The sequence below is a fragment of the Scardinius erythrophthalmus genome, assembly GCF_964197995.2.
Source record: "Scardinius erythrophthalmus genome assembly, chromosome: 2".
In the NCBI taxonomy this organism is placed as follows: domain Eukaryota; kingdom Metazoa; phylum Chordata; class Actinopteri; order Cypriniformes; family Leuciscidae; genus Scardinius; species Scardinius erythrophthalmus.
The window spans coordinates 24766842-24786495 of NC_138222.1; the positions used below are offsets into that span (position 1 = coordinate 24766842).

General features: G+C 37.1%; 1 protein-coding gene across 2 annotated transcripts in view; it reads left to right on the plus strand.

Annotated features, from left to right (window-relative positions):
• The window catches only part of adam19a (ADAM metallopeptidase domain 19a), a 103221-nt gene continuing 83567 nt past the window's right edge, over window positions 1-19654 (plus strand). For both annotated transcript variants that reach the window (XM_081348457.1, XM_081348458.1), the window contains exons 1-2: window positions 1-400; window positions 13709-13788. In XM_081348457.1, the coding sequence (XP_081204583.1) occupies window positions 283-400; window positions 13709-13788 (198 nt within the window). In that variant the 5' untranslated portion in view covers window positions 1-282. The remainder of the gene's footprint in view (window positions 401-13708; window positions 13789-19654) is intronic.

The window sequence follows — 19654 nt, forward strand, 5'->3', positions numbered from 1 at the left end:
GAGTCATAAATCCACTATGCCCGGAGGAAAGCCCTGACAATGTGCGCTTGCTTTCAAGTGCCCAAGGGCTTCACGATTCTCATCCGTCCTTCCTCGGTTGTGTTCTCTGCTCGTAGTAAGACAGTTTGCGAACATATAATGGTTCGCGTGGCTCACGCAAATCGAGAGGGCAGAGCTTAGCTGACTCAATTGCATCTGTTTCTTCAGTTTCCTCTAACGCTGGCGAGTGGCGAGTGAATCCAGCGCGAGGCGAGACGGAGAACAGCACCGACCGCCACAGGGATGTATACCAAACACAGACAGAAAAACGGACACGGTTCATCGACACGATATGTGCTTGTATCGCTTTTTCTGTTTAACGGTTTACTGGAAATTGTAGGCGGAAATCCTCGGGAGGAAGGTAAGACAGCGCTTTCATACCCCAGAACCGACTTGGAAAGTTGTTCTCCTTTATCAACCAGTTGCGCGCATCCACGAATAAGTTTTTTTTTTGCTGGGAAAACGCATTTTAGTCGCTTCGAAAAGTGTAGGTCTGATGCATAAATACACTGTTTGTTTAGATTACTGTGAAAAGAAAAGCTTTTTGAACAATAATTCATCAGTGATTTCCCTTCCATATAAGGATGTGGATGTTGCCCACGTTGACTGCAAGAAGCCTACTTTATTCTCAGCTGATTGTTTACTTTAATGTTGCTATAAACGCCAGGACATAATCAAATGTGATTGCTCCTAATATTGACCTCAACTGAAAATGCAAAAGGAGAAGATGTGACATTGTAACATTCTATTTGTTTTGTTCAATCTAACCGTTAAATCGGAACGATTTACATAGACAATTAAAAGTACAGTAACCCTATAGGCAGAGCCGGATTAACGCAAAGGCAAACTAGGCACGTGCCTAGGGCCCGATTGGCGGGATGGGGCCCAGACAGAGGGACAAAAAAAAATAAAAAAAATAATAATGTACAAATGTCCTATCTACAACTTATTTCAATATTTATTAATTAACTAAAAATAGTGACGATGTTTATCTTCACCATAGACTGTTACATTACTGCAGTCAAACCAATTAATGTGTCCGTTACAAAGCGGGTGCCGGCTTCTGAAAGTATGTGTAACGAACGCATCCATCAGGTGCTGCGAGGCAAAAGCCTAATAAGCACACAAAGAAGCACAGCTCAAAATGCAGGTGTGTGAGTTGTCGTCATCTATTTTGGAGTGATTGCAATGTATTCTAAATATAAACTTGTACTGTAGATCAGCGTCATTTCTGGAAAAATCATTCACCGCTTTATTACGAGTTTAAAAGAGCGCGAGCGTCATTAACGTGCCCAGACGCGACGCTTTGAATTTGCGCGTACAATGAATAACATCGCGTCGGGGGCTGACTAGTAAAAAAGCTACAAAATTAAAAGACAAGACGTCTGTATTCTAAGTTAAAAAGCCAACACACTACAACATTTTTAAATGTTTCAAATAAAGGATCTCATCATGGGTCTATCTTCTAAATTCTGCTGATGATTAGATTATTCCCTGACATTACGCCAATAATATCACTTTATACATTTTTTTCTGCTCAGTAGCGATCGTGTCTTTCTCTTCCACTTGATTTGTGTATAGCATATTTAAAGTAGCAATTCAATATAAAAGCACTTATGCTCATTTACTTAGGATTCTGGAGCTGTGAATAAATTGAATAAAACAGCAAAATAACAACAACAACAATAACATCTTCATTAAACAAAAAAGAGATTACCTTAGATAAAGTTTGATTAATATGTACATACAGTACCGGTAAAAGTCTGGACCCATTACTATTTTTAATGTTTTTTTGAAAGAAGTTTATTATTATGCTCTACAAGCCTGCATTTATTTGATCAAAAATACAGAAAAAAAAAAACAGGAATATTCAGCAAGGATGTGTTAAATATATAAAAAATGATAGTGAAGACTTTTTTAAAACAACTTTTTAATAATCAAAAATCCTGAAAAAAAGTATCACAGATTATAAAATAAATATTAAGCACCCTTTCTAACATTTGATAATAAATCAGAATGATCACTTGACACTAAATTCAGCTTTGCATCACAGAAATATAAAGTATAGTAAAATAGAAAACCATTATTTTAAATTTTAATAATATTTCAGTATATTATTTTTCTGTATTTTTAATCAAATAAATCCAGGCTTGATGAGCATAATAGACTTCTTTCAAAAACATTAAAAATAGCAATGTGTCCAAACTTATGTACTGTGTAAGTAAAAATATACTGCTTTTAAAATTAAATGTTGTATAAATAAAAAGGTTAGGAATCATATTTGTTTCAAGTGATTTTTTTTTTTTTTATTGGGGGTGGGGGGCCTCCAACATGAATTTTGCCTAAGGCCTCCTAATGTCTAGAACCGGCTCTGCCTATAGGGTAGCATAGTGACCGAGAAGCAGCAGTACTTTTTAACAGGATCATTTTTTAAGTTCACTGCACTAGCCTATTCAGCAATTTAGTAGCCTACCTAACCGGAGTAGCGCACCGTTGATAGCGTATACTAAATCTACAACGTGAAACATCAGCACTATTGACTCTATGACTCTCAGAACTAGGCTACTCTAATCAGTAGATTCTTTTAAGTGGAGAAAAAAAAAAAAAAAAAAAAAAACATCCAGCTCCATCTATGTAGTCAGATTCCCAAACGAGTGAGTCTTATGAGCCGGTTCTTTTTGTGAATCAAAAACATAGCCTACATCGCACCCGGAGTAATCCGAATTCCAAATGATTGACTAAGTCGGTTCATTTTTATTTAATCAAAAACATAGGCCTTCACTGTGTTTACAAAATGTTTTTTTTTTTTTTTTTAGTGAATCAAAACAGGTTAATGAGGCTAATTCTTATGAGCCGATTTGTCTAGTGAATCTAAAACACTTACCGAATCATTTGGAGTGACTACTGAATTAATCTGTAATTTATTTCAAGTTACTTTGGTCAAAGGAAAGAATGACTAAATTGAACATTATTTTATTGTATGGTAGCCTATCCTATTAGAGCATATTATTGATTTAATTATAGGAAGGCTATCATTGTCATTCATTAACTATTTAAGTCTTGTGACAGGTATTGATTGTAGGAAAGCTGACCTAAGACTTCAGGGTTACTTATATGATGAACACTCTAAAAAATGCTGTGTTGTTTCAACCCATGTTTGGGTCAAATATGGACAAACCCTCCCCAACCATTGACCCAAACATGGATTGAAACAACCCATGTTTTTTAGAATTTATGTTTGGGTTCAATCTCCTGCTCATTCAAGGCCCTGTCTTGTGATGATTCAATGGGCCATCTCTCATCATATGTGAGAGACTGTCCATTAATTTTCTTGGCAATGATTTTTCCAGGGTAGGTTGCAAGGTCTTTTCCCAAACCTCTCCATTACATGGCTTGGGACAGGCATTCACACCAACAGACAATTTAGCGTCTTCATTTCACCTATACTGCAGGGTTTTTGGATGGGGGGGGGGGGCATGCAAACATGACTGGGAGAACATGTAAAATCTACACAGGAAGCCGGGACTCGAACCATGGATCTCCTTGCTGTGAGGCAACAGTACGACCCATAAGACACTGTGCCGGCAATTATAGGTTTACTGACATGCAAAAAAGTGATAAGTCAAACAAACACCCTTTTAGCTCTAACCTTAATCAAACACACCTGAACCAGCTAATCAAGGGCTACATCCGAAATTGCATTTTTCCCTACTAGTATATATAATTGGTGAAAAACAGTATGTGACAAGAGTAGTCAGATTTTACAGTAGGCCTACTCATTAAAGAGTGGGCTAAAAGTACCCGGATGACCTACTACTTCAGGCGAGATTCTGAAGTGTAGCCTCCTTATGATGGACATTTTACTATCCCATGATGCCACGGGAGAGGATTTATGAATGGCAGTAATTATTTAAAATATGTACCTACTCAAGAGAGTATATGCAATTTCAGATGCAGCCAAGGTCTTTGTGATTGCTAGAAAGTTGCAGCCAGGTACATTTTGATCAAGGTTGGAGTTAAATTGCAGGTAAATGGATCTCGAGGGCCAGATTGTTACTGAAAGATACTGAAAAAATCATTATGGAGCCTAATCATTTACAGGACCACAAATCCCTATTATAAAGCGATGCTTGTCAGTCAAACCACTTAACTGCACACAATGAATTGATCTGATCATTAGCCATTGGTCAATCTTTCAGTTGTGTAAAATAATGATGTGATGTGAGTCGCGACGACAGTTCTCCATTAAAACAAGACTGTTATTGATGCTGCAAATTCTTTACTGTCAAAATTATACGCCACAACAAGATCCAGGTTACTTTTAGAGTTGAAAAAGTTGACATTATCAATGCCCCAGATTCTCTGATTCACTGAGCAACACATAACAAATATAAAGGAAAACTGCTGATCGTGTTTTTTTGTTGTTCTTTTTTTTTCCACTAGAATATTTAATCACAGGCATCACTTCTCTGTAATTTAAACACTGTGTGTTTTAAAGAAACTCAATCAGGCTGTTGGTCTCAGGATATCAAGTTAACAGTCCTGTTCCAACATACACTACACGAGCTCTCTGCGTGTTCTGCGTGTTTGGAGAAGTTCCTACATCTCTCTGAGATTTGACCAGGGACTCTGGGACCTGCGCTGAGATTCAGTATCCATATTGCGTGACAGACCTTTAATGCATTTATAACAAGCCTAGCGATATTATCTTCGACAAGCAAGAGCTATTAGCAAGAGTAAATATTCTGCTGAGCTGAGAAGTTGATGTTAAAATATACTTATGGCTTGTTTGTACCTACATGTGGATAATCAACGATGCACATTTAGCCCATATGTATACATATATATATATATACACATATGGGCTAAATGTGCATCGTTGATTATCCACATGTAGGTACAAACAAGCCATAAGTATATTTTATAAGTATATTATATGTAATGAGGAAATGACCAATACAAATTTAAAATAAATTCAAGAAGTGAGATTTATTTAGAAAGCAAATTTAGAAAGCAAATTTTATAAAGACAAAACATTCTTTTTTCAGTAGCTAATATTCTAATAACTGACTACTGGGACAAAAACAGTTGCATGTGGATTTCTTGTTTCCTGAAATACTTTTTTCTGGTCAAGTATTTTTGTGCAATGTTGTCTGGTGCAACTGTATAACTCTCTCTCTCTCTCTCTCTCTCTCTCTCTCTCTCTCTCTCTCTCTCTCTCTCTCTCTCTCTCTCTCTCTCTCTCTCTCTCTCTCTCTCTCTCTCTCTCTCTCTCTTTTCATACAATGCAAGTTGTTAATTAATGCCATCTTTCAACTCAAAACAGGTATTGATCATAGGAAAGTTGACCTTAGAAGACTTCAGGGTTACTTATATGATGAACATAAAACTTTATTGTCACACTCTAAAAAATGCTGTGTTGTTTCAACCCATGTTTGGGTCAAATATGGACAAACCCACCCTACCATTGACCCAAACTTTTAGAATGTATCTCCTGCTCATTCAAGGCCCTGTTTATTCCTGGTATTTTTATTTTTATTTGGTTTTGTCAATCCAATAACAATAAGTTAAAGGGGCATTCCACCCATAGGAACATTGTTTTTTATTGAAAGTGGGTCATATATGTTGTCGAAATGTAAAATAAATTTAGAATTTGGTGTCTTCGTGACCGAGGAAGACAAAAAATAACTTCAGGATGCATTTGTATGAAAGACAACAACTCCCACAATGCACCACATTGCACAGCTCCGCAAGCCAATCCCACTAATCCAGAACAGCGCATATCAATCTGCCTATAGAGCTGGTAAGTCCCGCCCATCCGTAAAACCCCAAGTGGACCAGGTTGAAAAATCATCAATGCAAGTGAATGGGAGAAAATAATTATTTTCTGGTCCCTTTTGAATTGTGCCATTAATGTGAACATATGTTGTCTGTGAATTTTTTATATGACTTTTCATGTTACGAGTTTGACAGTATATGGTATGATTCTTCGGCTAGCAGTTGTGGAAAAGACATAACGAGAAAGACTACATGTCGCCTATGTGACGTCACCCCATAAAGTTGACTTACCCGTGGTTTTCGCCAACCTCAACGATTTTGTCCTCTCCCTGAAAGAAGGCGGTGAAGTGCACCAAAGACACAGCCATGTTTAGCGGGATCCGTGAGCTAGTGTCCGTGTGCTAGTGGTGGTGACGTTTCAAATGCGTCGAAAGCAGCGAAGAGTTGTAGTCCACAAAGTGCTCTCACTCAAAAGTCTAACCGTATCAAACTTCTACCCGCTAAATTGTAGCATTCTTTACACAAAAAGTTATATAAAAAAATCACAGACAACATATGTTCACATTCATGGCAAAATTCAAACGGGACCAGAAAATAATTATTTTCTCCCATTCACTTGCATTGACGATTTTTCAACCTAGAGGTCCAGCGGGGTTAGCGGAAGGGGCGGGACTTACCAGCTCTATAAGAGAAATCACTCTTCCGTCTACAAGGCTAGCTACCACCAGAGCTTGAAATTAATTTCACACAAAATGTCTAGTTAGTTGGCGAACTCATTAGTGCATTACTCCTCGTTTGTATTTCTTTCGAAAAGGTGAATTATTGCATGGTACCTGGATGTTCCGTCAGAACATATGCGGTGCGAAACTAGGATAGTTCACAACACAAACGTCCGTGTCCGCGTCTGATTCAGAGATTTCGTCCAGGAGAAATTGTCATCGTTGAAATTCTTTGCCGCAGACGGACTCTATCTCTGTGCTCGTAGTTGCATCTTACAGTCTATGAGTTGCATAGTGAGATCACCGGCGCCACCAGTCCGCCCTAACTCGAGCCAGTCCGGGCTCCTCGTCCGCGGCAGGCAGGTCTTCTGCCTCGGCTGCTCTTCGCTATAATGCGGCTTGTAAAGGTAGCCACAAACACCTGATTCAAGCATCAGACTTCCGAAATCATCTTCTTCTATATCATATTGAGTACTCTCCTCCGCTATTGTCATAACTGTACATCTGTCTCCACAGCGCCTGTTAGCTTAGCTTCAAACAAGATGGAGGATATTGCTTTCAGTTTCAGAGTAAAGTCACTGTAAAGCCACCCACTGATCTGTAATAGGTCTGTAGCGTGAGCGGGTCCCGCCCCCTGGGAAAGATGAGGAACTAGTGCTTGTAGTCTCAACAGAAATCCCCCCCTCTTACACTTCCTCCGACAATGACGCAAAATGACGATTTTTGCGTCATTGTGAGAGGAAGTGTAAGAGGTAAATAACGGATTTCTCCCGTCTCAGGGGAAAATGAGAGAGTGTTGCACGACCATTCAATAGTATGACTGGGTTTCTAACAATGCAAAGCTTAGTGCAAATGGGTGGAGTGTCCCTTTAACGACCATAAATACAAATGCACACAGGGTCTAAAACATTTTGAGCTTGTCCATTTTTGACCACTTCCAAAGGTAGTCGAAACACATTCGACCGGATTGCTTTCGGAGTGCTTTTCCTCGCATGTCACTCCGATACATTTACAGTGTGTTAAATACTTATTATAAACATTTTCCAATCTAGCATTCACTTAAATTAATAAATGTGTGACAAAATAATCATATTTTGCACATCACACATGTATTAATTAGGGAAGGTATTTTTTTCCTGATGTTTTACAATTAGGAAATCATGGTTGTGACAGAAAATATGCAGCAAATACAGTTTCTTACAATTATTTTTAAATAAAAGTCGCCAGAGTCAGTTTGACCTTGCTCGATCTGTAGCAGGTGAAATACTCAAATATAGTTTGAAAGGGGTCTGTACTTTAAGCAGTTCATGCTGAATTAATTGCAAAAAAATTTTAGAGAAAAATAATTAGAAGAGGAATTTCAACAGTGTTGCTTTGTGAGCACAGGAAAGTCTTACTATTCAGTGGCCTTATTCTGGGATTTCGATTGGGGACCAGCTTCCGTATTTTCTGTATACTGTGCTATTTTGTATTTACATTGATTTGAAAGCTTAATATACTGAGAATAAGACAAATACCCGAAAGAGAATAATGGTTATGTCAAATCATATAAAAAGCTTGCTACAGTGCAAAATAGGAAAGAACTCTTCTCTTCAAGGGTTCGTTCATTGTAGATTTATTTGGAATATGTACATAATAGCATAGGAGGTATAAATAAGGCAGACTTTTTGCAGTGGTCTACTCACAGTGCTTTGTGCTCTCCACAGCTGCATGGGTTAGTTATATCACCATTACTCATTTATACGCCTTATGTTTATGCGATGAGAAGAAAGATTGATGACTGAGATTGAGACTTTGGGTTTCATCAGTATGTCTAAAAAGCTTCTTGTTCCTGGAATTTTCCATTAGTCCCTGGACTATAGTTTCTCTATCAAGATAATGACTTTCATAAATTGGCTCACATAATAGATAATGGTTGTTTTTCCTTGTGAAAGCGATTTTTGTGGCATGGAATATTATTATAACACCATCTTCTTTTCTCAAACAGTAGGCCCAGTGTATGTCATTATAAATCATCTCTGTCTTCTTAAATACCACATATATTTTTAAAATTTTGTGTGTTGTCAGGTTTTACCGCTTGCCGCCCTTGTGAGAAATAAGTGTACTTAAACTGTGTTTGCTGAAAATATAACATGAATGAAATAAAAAGCCACTTTAAGTGTACTTACTTAAAGAGAGTACAATTTCATGAATATTTTTTAAAACATTTTACTAACAATGCCAAATTAAGCGTTACTCTAAAGGATATTTTAAATCATTATATTTTCTTTTTTTCATGCTTTAAAGAAGTATACTGTGAAAGTACACTTTGATGCATTGACTAAAATACTAAAGTCCATGTACTTGATTAGTTTTAACTTGTGCAGTGTAGTGTATTTGATGTTACATTTAAAGTTAATACGTTTTAAATGTACTTAATTGAAACTTTATTGTTACAAATGTGTAATTAAGAATATATTTAATGACATTCAAGTTTAGGTGGAAATTATATTGAAGGATATTTTAGTTTATCATAAATGCTTCAGAACTTTCAACAATAACAATATTTCAAAGACGAATACAAGTAATTATGAAATTACTTAAAAATAAGTACTTACGTCCTAAATGGGTCTAAAAAGTACTCTTAAGGTTAACCAATTGCTTTTAACGTCAATGTAAACTATAATAGATTTCCATTTTATTGTTAGTGTCCGCAAACATTACATTAGATTTGCACTGAGGTATCTTCTTTTAAAGTATATTATTTACGTAATGAGTACTATTTTTAAAAGTATGCTGAAGTGTACTTCTTTTTCACAAGGGTGTATGTTGTTAGCATTTCAAACAGTGGTGTATACTTTGTGTTTTATTGAGCATTGACAAGTCAAAAACTTCCTTCTTTGAAAAAGACTTATAGGCTATCAGCATATCTTAGAACAGTTGGAAATGCGAGGGGACTTTAGTGCACTCCTACACAATCAGCGCTCATGGCATTTGAACAAAAAAAAACAAAAAAAATATGGAAGGCTGTATGAGTCAGATAGCATTATAAATTGACATTCTTATGTGCTACAGTATATAATGAGCGAGAGAGAAAGAAATTGTGTGTGTCTGAGAGAGAAAGAAAAATAAGAAGAGAGACAAAGAGACGAAGGTAATCAGAGAGTGAATCATAGAGACAAAAAGCTAAAGACAGAGATGGGGAGCGTGGCGGAGCTGTTAGTTGGAAGGTAAGGTATAGGGAGGAGTTTTTCTGTGTTGTTTAGAGCTGTCACTGAAGACGCCCGGTCCCTGCAGCGCTTTGTGATTGCATTTGGTGTAAAACGGCACCCTGGAAACAGTGATAGAAACAGTTCCATTCAAACCTCTCTCTTTCACACACGCATCAGGCACAATTCAGAGAAGAGATCCCCCACACAGAAGCAACATTCAATCTTGTGCCAGCTTATCTCTCACACACACATACACAATCATAGTCCGCCAACTGCACCATGCTGCATGTTTTAGAGTGTCACTAAATTGCAGATGCTTCCTGTCAATCTGATATTGACATATTTTTTTTAGTCCTCGTCTCTCAGTGATGGTTCATAAATTGGTCAATCACACAGATGATGGCTGTGGTGTCTGTAGAAATCCTCACACAGTCACACAGCTGCTGTGATGGACTGATAAATTCCATTTTAACCCATTTAAGGCAAGAACATAATGTTTTATGTTCATAAGGCAAGTTTATAATTTACTAGAATGTATGTATAAATGTATTATTTATTAAAGTGTATTAACAGATAGATACATATAGTCAGATATACATAACATATAGTCTCAAATAAAACATAGTTCACTTAAAAATTTGAATTCTGTCATCATTTACTCACCCTCAAGTTGTTTCAAACCTGTATGAAGAATGTCGGTAACCAAACAGTTGATGGACCCCATTGACTTCCAAAGTATTTTTTCCCTTAGTATGGAAGTCAGTGGTGTCCATCAACTGGTTACCGACATTCTTCAAAATATCTTCCTTTGTGATCAGCAGAAGAAAGAAATTCATACAGGTTTGAAAGAACTTGAGGGTGAGCTATTCCTATAAGTGAACTATTCCTTTAACATTGACAGTGGTCTTCTTACAACACACTGCTATTTTAATGTTACTTTGAGTTATTTGAGTTTATTTTAAAATGTATTTTACATTTACATCTTTTTTTAATGTATTTATTTTTACACTTCGTTTTTGAGCAAAAATGAGGCAAAATTGTTTCATTGTTTCAATTTTAAGTTCTAATTTTAAATACCCCTTTAATCTGTTTCTCCCTTTCTATCTCTCTCAGTTGTGACAGGAAATCATAATCATCTTATCGGTTTTTCTCTATATTTGTATTCTGTCCTCTCCTAGGGATCGATACGTAATCCTGTAACAGCAATGCTTCTTTATGGATCTTATGTGCCTTCTTACATATGTGTTGGATGTCTGGATTACACTCATTAGGTCTCTTCTCTATCTGGTGCAGTATTTCAGTTGTGACATTTAAAAGCTGACATCCAGTCAAATCTGTCAGTTGCACTCAACCTATCCCATCCTCAGGGCCGACCACAATATTGTTCATCGCCGTGATGAGGCGTGAGAATCAGGAAATCAAAGATGTTATGCACATTCCTTTGTGGAGGTGTAAAAATTAAGCGTAGCGTCAGTTCTGGCAGGTCACGTTAGTCAAGCTCGCATCAGCTGACTCTCAGCTGATCCACATCTACCTATAGGAATACAACGCCTATCACTGTATACATATATAAGCTCCTTCAGTGTTATCAACAGCTATTGCGATCCTCAGAAGCTAATTGCCCTCCTCCCTCCCCAGCTCCTCTCGTCCAGTCCGGATTTGGCATTCTGATTCCCCTTGAATCAGAATAAATTCTCGAATGATGTTGTACTTTAAAATCTTGAATTAATGATATCTGCAATACATTCATGCTGCTTCTGTTCTGTTTACCCTATTGCTGCTCTCCCTACTCTTATCCTATAGAGTAGGGAGAGCAAGGAGGATGCGCAAGGAGTTCTCGCCCAGAACAGAACCATACCGCCAATCCTAACTGTATGCTAATTGTCAAACGTTTTTGACGATAGTGGTCCTGACAGAAATATGAGGAAATCAGTTTTTTAAAAGTTCTTTTATTTAGCCGTACATAAATTGAGCAAAACTGTAAATTAATATTTGTATTAACTATAAATATATTATTGATTTAATGAGACTCCAAGGGGAAAGCAAGAGAGGAAAGTGAACAGAAGCAAAAAGAGGAAGAATACTAATCCTCTTCTCCTTCAGACCTTCACTTTTCTCCTGAGGTCTGTTCCTAAAAAGCCTGGTAAGAGAGGAAGGGAAAAGCAAGGCTCTCTGGGACCCCCATGGCAGTTGAATGACTTGACGGGCAGATAATTGTCAACCAGAGGAAGGTCAATTTCACTGTGTTTGAAGAGCAAGTGCCCTCAAGCCAGCTCTGGCCTTCTTAGATCATTCTTCGGGAACAATGTCTTAGGCTGGCTTGCAGCTAATGCTTTCTCTAAACCTATTAGTTTTGGAAAATGGTTTTCTCTAGAGGGCCTTAGTCTGCGTTGATGGATTCTCTGGATTTATGCCGTGCAGGCGACAGGCTGATTATTTTACGTCCCAGAACTCAAACTTGGCCTTTGATGATGTTTATTGTGGAAAAGAACTGCGGTTACAACCAGAATAGACTTTGCGATACATTCTGATTGACAACAAGCCGCAGTGGTTTAGATCACGCCGACTTTAGACGAGTCTGATATTTTAGCATTAGCGGAGATGAGACCATTTCAATTTGGAAATAGAAAAGAAAATTGGAAAAAGGATGGTCTTGTGAAGACCATACCGACACACTCCCCTCCCGATCAATTCTATTGCTTCCTTTTACCTCCTGTCATATTTTATAAACTCCAGCCATAAATGGATATGGCAAGGTCAGTAATGATCTTATTTTTCCACATTTGTGAGCATGACAGCTCTGAGTGAGACCTTGGAGATTCAGCTTAGAGGGGATGCTTATTTGTTTCTTTTTGCAAAGAAAAGTACAATCATTGAGGAAAAGAGAGGGATCTAAGAGAAAAATCCTCACACCTTTCATTACATCTCCTCTCTTGTCACTTTATCGGGGAGAATGAATAGCCAGTTTCGCTGCGCTGATAATCAACTTGTAAAAGCTTGTAATTTTAGTGTCTAATTTTGAATCCCACAAGAGGTTTAAATCAAGTGCATGAAAGCTGTACAAAATGATTTATGAGGATGATTATTCCTCTTAATCATGAGTGATTGAGGGAGATTAATAGCCTGACCTACTGCCCACTTTCAGCTGCCTCTCAAGAGTTGATTAACTTAATGCCAGGCCTGGATTGCCAAGCTATATTGTACTGTCTTAAGTGTTACGTCCATGTTCAACCTTTATAAGGTTTCAGGCTTGATAACAGCAGCGCAAACATGGTTAGTAGTCTGGGACGCCTGCAGGATTTCATTTCAGGGTACGCACAGAAACCTGACCATGCCCAAAATGCAATAAATCTCAGAGAATATCAGATCCTTTGGCTTTTTTGGGACACAACAAGGTCAGAAAAAATGTCATATAGCACAACCACTCAAAAACTTTATTTTAATAAATTATAGATGAAATAATAATTCATGGTATTTGTAAAAATAAAGAAATACACTTACATTCAAAAGGTTTGGGTCATCTTTTTTTTTTTTTTTTTTAAATTTATTATTACATTTAAAATATCTGTTCTCTATTTAATTCGATTTTAAAATGTATTTTATTCCCGTGATGGCAAAGCTGAATTTTCAGCATCATTACTCCTGTTTTCATTGTCACATGATCCTTTAGAAATCATTCTAATATGTTGATTTGCTGCTCAAGAAACGTTTATTTGAAAACAGTTGTGATGCTTAACAGGAACTTTCTTTTTTTCAGAAATCTTTGATTCAAAGTCAAACGAACAGCATTTATTTGAAATTGAAATCTAACATTATAAATGTCTTATCAATTGAATTCATCCATGCTGAAAAAAAATGTATTCATTTGTACTTTTCTTCATCATGGACACTCTTATATGCCATTGATCCTAAAAGTGAGGTTCAAATGTCAGTATCCATTGTTTTTTTCTTCTCATGATCTGAGCATCTCTTTCTTTTCAGTGGAAGACAGGGGACAGAGAGTGACGGCACACTGGATCTCTCACGGTACAGCACAGCAGGAGACTGAAACTGCATTTAAGGTAAGGCACTAGGTAACGATAATTAAAAAATATATGTTTAAATATTCACCACAAACATATTCTTATATTTATAACATAAAATATTTATCAGTTTTATGCAAACTGCCAGGAGACTCCTCACTAGGGTGACATTTAGTTAGATAGCGTACTAAAGACACATTGTACACAGTTGTCTTGGTCTTAGCACTGAGTTGTTACATTTCCATACATATACGAAGAGTTGAGCAATGCAGCTTGGCCAATGTGTTTGTGGATATCAGCACGGTGGCAAACGTTTTTAGTGGTGCGTTGCCCCATGACGGACAACATAATGAGTTTTCTCTACATGAAAATGGCCAAGCCAGCGTCTTACAAGCCAGTCCAATGGGTCCTTAGAAGGAGTTGTTCCCTCTTGCAGCTTTCTTCAATTAGGAGGAAAGGCCTGGAATCCAGACAGAGCCTTGCTTTTGGCCGCTGCAGGTGTTCTAACATTTAGAGTTTCTAACAAGCAACTAAAAAGGTTTCCCTTCATGTTCTCTTGGAAGAGCTTGATAATTATGTGCAGACTAGGAGACTGCCTGCCTTCTGAATGATCTAAAAGAGCCCCCTTTTGTTCAAATCAATGACAACAATGTTGTGGGATTTCAGGCACCTGCTCATCATGTTTATTGATTATGTGTTGTCACATGAAGAGTATAATTCTACCCATTTCTCCATCTACTTACCCATCTATCCACCCGTTAGATTGTTGTTAAAAGCAATATGAATATTATATACCATATATATCGACCACCCACTCTCCAGTTGAAAACCCCATGTCAATTTTATACATCTTATAAATAATCCATAAAGTTCACTAGTGAAATAGTTTGACCTGCCCAGAGGAATCCATTCCCATTGGCTGATTTAAATTCCCAGCTTTCTCTACTAAAGTTTTCCACTCTAATGGATTCCTACCCTTGAATAGTGCTGCTGCATTTCATGTGCTGTAATACACGGCCGGCCACACACATGTGAATGTGCACACGTCCTTGTGCACTCCTCTGGAACATCCACTCAGTCTGATTTATCTGCCCTCTTCTCTGTTGTATTGACATCTGTGCTCGGTCTCAAACTCAATGCCCTTCGGAGGCTACTAACCTGTTTGGCTTGTTGTGAAACCCTGAGACAGCCTGCAAATGTCAAGATAAATGCCTCAAACAAACCCAGTCCAGTTGAACCTACATTAGAACAATGACGAACATACAATAATAAGCACTAACATATTTTATATTTATATGCACAGAGATCCTGTAAGTCTGTTGTTTGAGATATTTTTTGCCACTTATAATTTGTTGCATGGTCAATCTATGGACATCTGGTCCAATTTGTGTGGTTCTTAGTGGGAATTTTGCCATTCTTCAGTTTTTATATTTGGTTTAGTGTCTGTCTTTATTATGGGCCTTACTATCATGCCGTGGCATAACTCAGCAGAGGCATCATAAATCTTTTTTCTTTTTTCCTTTTTTTGAAGGGGCACTAGTGCCAATCCTGGCTCACTTTGTGCCTTAGGCGAGATAAGACATAACATATGTATATTTTTTAATTAGCTATTTAGTAGTTCTTTATAAATGTAAGATGATTCTTAACAAACCAAGTAAAATTGCAACTTAACTAGTGATTACCATACATTTCTAATGCATAAAAAAATAGGGCTGTCAAAAGATTAATCGCGATTAATCGCATCCAAAATAAAAGTTTGTGTTTAAATAATATATGTGTGTGTACTGTGTATAATTAAATTTGTATACATAAATACACACACATGCTTGTATATATTTAAGAAAAATGTGTAATTTATATATAAAAAAATTATATTTATATATAATATAAATTACATATAAATATATACATTATATGTATGCAAATATTTCTTAAATATATACATGCATGTGTATTTATATATACAAGATAATTATACACAGTACACACACATATATTATGTAAACACAAACTTTTATTTTGGATGCGATTAATCGCGATTAATCTTTTGACAGCCCTAATAAAAAAGCTTTGACACTGATCCATGGGGGAAGAGTCATACAAGTTGTCAGCATTAGTTTTCAGTTTTAAGCAACTGATCTGTGCAAAATTCATCTTAATTGGACAAACCAAATTTAGATATGTGAATGGGTGATTAAATGTATTTATTCGTTTGTTTGTTTGTTTATTTAAAATTCGCTTTTTTAAAATCCACAGAATTGGGAAGCATGTGCTGTGTTTGAATACACGTGACGCTTTTGACTGAGTGTCTGGAGCCAAACAGATTCTGTCAGCTGTTGTTTTGCTAGTGGTGCTGACAATTGATGTGATGGCAACTTCTTGACATTTAGGCCCAGCCTGTGAATATGTCACCATCTGTAGAGAGGAATAACCAATCACATTGCCTGATTTCATGGAAATTGTAAGATTAGTCAATTTACTGGAACATGAATTACTTTATATGGCTCAACAAAATGATCGGATATCGTTCATTTTCTATAAGAGTTGACAATTTCCTGCAACACAGCGACTGTTGCCAAATGCAGCAAGAGCAGAGCTCGACTTTCTGCAGATGAGGACCAAAGCGACAACCAGTGGGAGAGAGGAGATTCCTACTAGAAACCAACAGCTCATAAACTCTACAATCTCAAGCGACTGAATAGCTGTCACTGTGAACGCAGCTTTGTTGGGGTCTCTCACAGGCTCACATGTTCACTTAATAGTTGACTTCACAAATAGACAAAAAAAAAAAAAACATTATGTGTGTGTTCGTGAGAATCTGGACGTTTGATTGAACTTCTGGCTCTTCTGGTGATGATGTAATGAGTCACTGTGCTGTTTGGAGCTTGGCTGAATGCATGTCAGGCGGATGTAATTTTATACGCTGAAACAAAGACACACACACAGACACTCTTCCCTAAGGATGGGGGCAGGCGAACAGGATGCCTGCCAGAACACAGAGCGTATGAAGAAAAATTTTAGCTACTTATAGTAAAAGAAGACCACTCTCTGGCTCCTTTTATGTGCGTCTCACCAAGCATTGAGCGTATGGTCTAGTTTTTCCATTTTTCCTTGTCTCAAATACTTAGGGAGATATTTACTAACAGCTTGCGCCAGCGCAAACCCTCTTTTGGCGCTAAAAAAACTACTGTCAGGATTTACTAAAGACACGCAGTGAAAAATTGCATATGCATTTTTAGGAGATTCCATTTCAGACACAACATTTATGGGAGGAGAGTATTTAAATGAATCATGCAAGGTGATTTACTAAAGATTGCGCTCACCGCTCGTCAATGTACTGGTGTTTGCGCCATTATTTACCGCCCAAAAAAAGAACGTCTTAAACCAGATGCTACCTGGTAGATTGCGTTGGTCATTATGGTTCTTTAAAGGAGAACTCCGGTCAATTTTAACATTGAGCTAATTTTTTTGTACATTTGGAGTGCTGTCAATACGGAAAACAACGACAAAAATCGGTGTTGCCTACACCGAGTTATCCTCTTTTTAAAATTTGCACCCTGTTGACTTCAATGGGGCAAGTTTTAAACCAGCTTTTAGCCTCTTAACATCCTTGATGTGTCATTACAAGTGCACAGATCATGTGAGTGATTCCTTTAGAGTGAACACGGGTGAATCTGACTGCAGTAGATGTGAAAGATATGAATAAAAATGATGTTATTTCAGCCAGCGCACATACCTGTATTTACATCCTGTTTTCGGTCGAAGTCCATAGTAATCAATTATCGAGTTCACGCGCGTGATCATAGATAACTAAACCTATGCGGGTGAACTCGACAATCGTCGAGTTCTCTGTATTGACAGCACTCCAAATTTACAAAAAAATTAGCTCAATGTTAAAATTGACCGGAGTTCTCCTTTAATACGCATTGTCAGCAGATCGTGCAAAGCTAATTTGCCCTGTTTAGTAAATCTGCCCTTTATTTGTTAAATTTACATGGTTCACAAAAAGTATTTGTAGGCCTATGTACATTAAAGACACAAAATGTAAATGTATTTTACAAAATATCAAAACAAGTGACATTTATTTGAAAGAAATTTAGCACAAACATATTTTTCAAGCAAACCATTTCACAAAAAGAAGTGTGTAGGTTGAAAATCACAAAACAACGGAAACATTGTTTTGGTAAACTTACAGATTGTCAGTCACGTTCATTGTTAATGTGTGAAAGTAGATAATAGCTCAAAAGTGAAGTTAGTTAGAAAATTTGTTGGCAGATGAGACTTGATATTTTGTGTCTATTGCAATGATATTTTAAAATGGGCATTTAAAGTGTGACTTCGGTGTCCAAATACTTATAACTTTGTCTGGTATTGTCTCAGAGAAGACATAAATCAGATTTTTTCAGGCACTACGCCGAGCTATTTATAATGAGCACACCAACATGAGCCAAGGCTAATGAGTTATGTTTGATATCTGAGATAATTGTCAGGTTTGTTTAGGCTAATACTTAACATCTAGCGCAATCACAATGATTGTCCATAACTGTTTTGGTCTTTTGTCTTGAGTTACACACAAATAATTTCAGTTTATTTGTCAAGTTTATGTTTTTGCTTCGTGTCACTTTACTGCTGGAAAATAGTCTCATGGACCTGTCAGTTTTGCTTCAGCCATACTGCCCTCGATGACAAATTTTCCAGTTCCTCCTGCTGAAAAACCCAGAGCAGGATGAAGCCACCAGTATACAGTGTTGAGGAAAAGAGGCTGAAAATGTGAGACTGATCTGATTTGCCACTTTTATTAAGACTACTTAAAGTCAATGATATTTATTGTGGAATGAAGAAATTGAACAGCTGAAATTTTTTCAGAATTTATAGCAAGTATACATTTACATATTATGCTATAATCAATGATAATATACAGTATATGTGAATTTTGCATTTTTTGAATAAAAATAAACGTCATCTCTCGGAAAATGAGAAGATGAATGGACAGAGGAACGAATGAAAGGCTGAAGGATTACTATAAAGAGGTTGAGCTTCATAAACAGTTGCGCCTTGCAAACTACTTACATAATATATTTTGTTTCTGTGTTTGTGCTTTTATGTTATTCGCATAATTCCTAATTTTATATCATTTTAATTCCACCTGATAGTATGTGATGATCGGTACTCAGATCAAGTTACAATTGTTACACCAAATTATTGGTGCTTGACATTCTATATAAAATGCAATTTAGTAGAAATACAACATTAAGAGAGAAAATACCTTCAGTTCATTTAGAGAACAAGAACCGAAAGAATGAAAGTGAGAAGTTACTCGGGAGGATTCCATGAAACAAAAATAAGCACGTTCGACACCAGCAATCCTGCAAGGAATTAAATTTGTTTTCCCCCTCGTTCCTCTTTCTTCTCTTCACTATCTCTCTCTCTGGCTTTCACCCTCAATCATTCTCTCCTCCCTTTCATTCACCGCTCCATCACAGTCACTCTCCGTATGGCTCTATCTTTTTTATTTTATCCCTAACTCCATCTCCCCCTGTCCTTTCTCTACCACCAAGGCATTTTCTGTCCTCCTCTTGTTTCTATTTTTTGCACTGAAAGCATTACACTTTTTTGACCTCCAGAAGTAGAGCAAACACTTAAATGGAATTGAATTGAATTGAGTATGAAGTCCTACTTTAAGAAGTGAAGTAGTTGAAGATGCTGCTGAATTTGCAGCTATGACGGAATAGGCTCATTTGTCTCTGGCCGTAGGTCCCCGAGATGAACCCGCCTGGCATTTGGGTCACACTCACAAGTAGGTGAATACATGTTCCTTGTATAAAGCATACATAATGACAGTTTTTTATGAACTAGTTTAATAGGGTTTTTAATGTGAGTGTGTGTGTGTGTTTGTGTGCTAGTC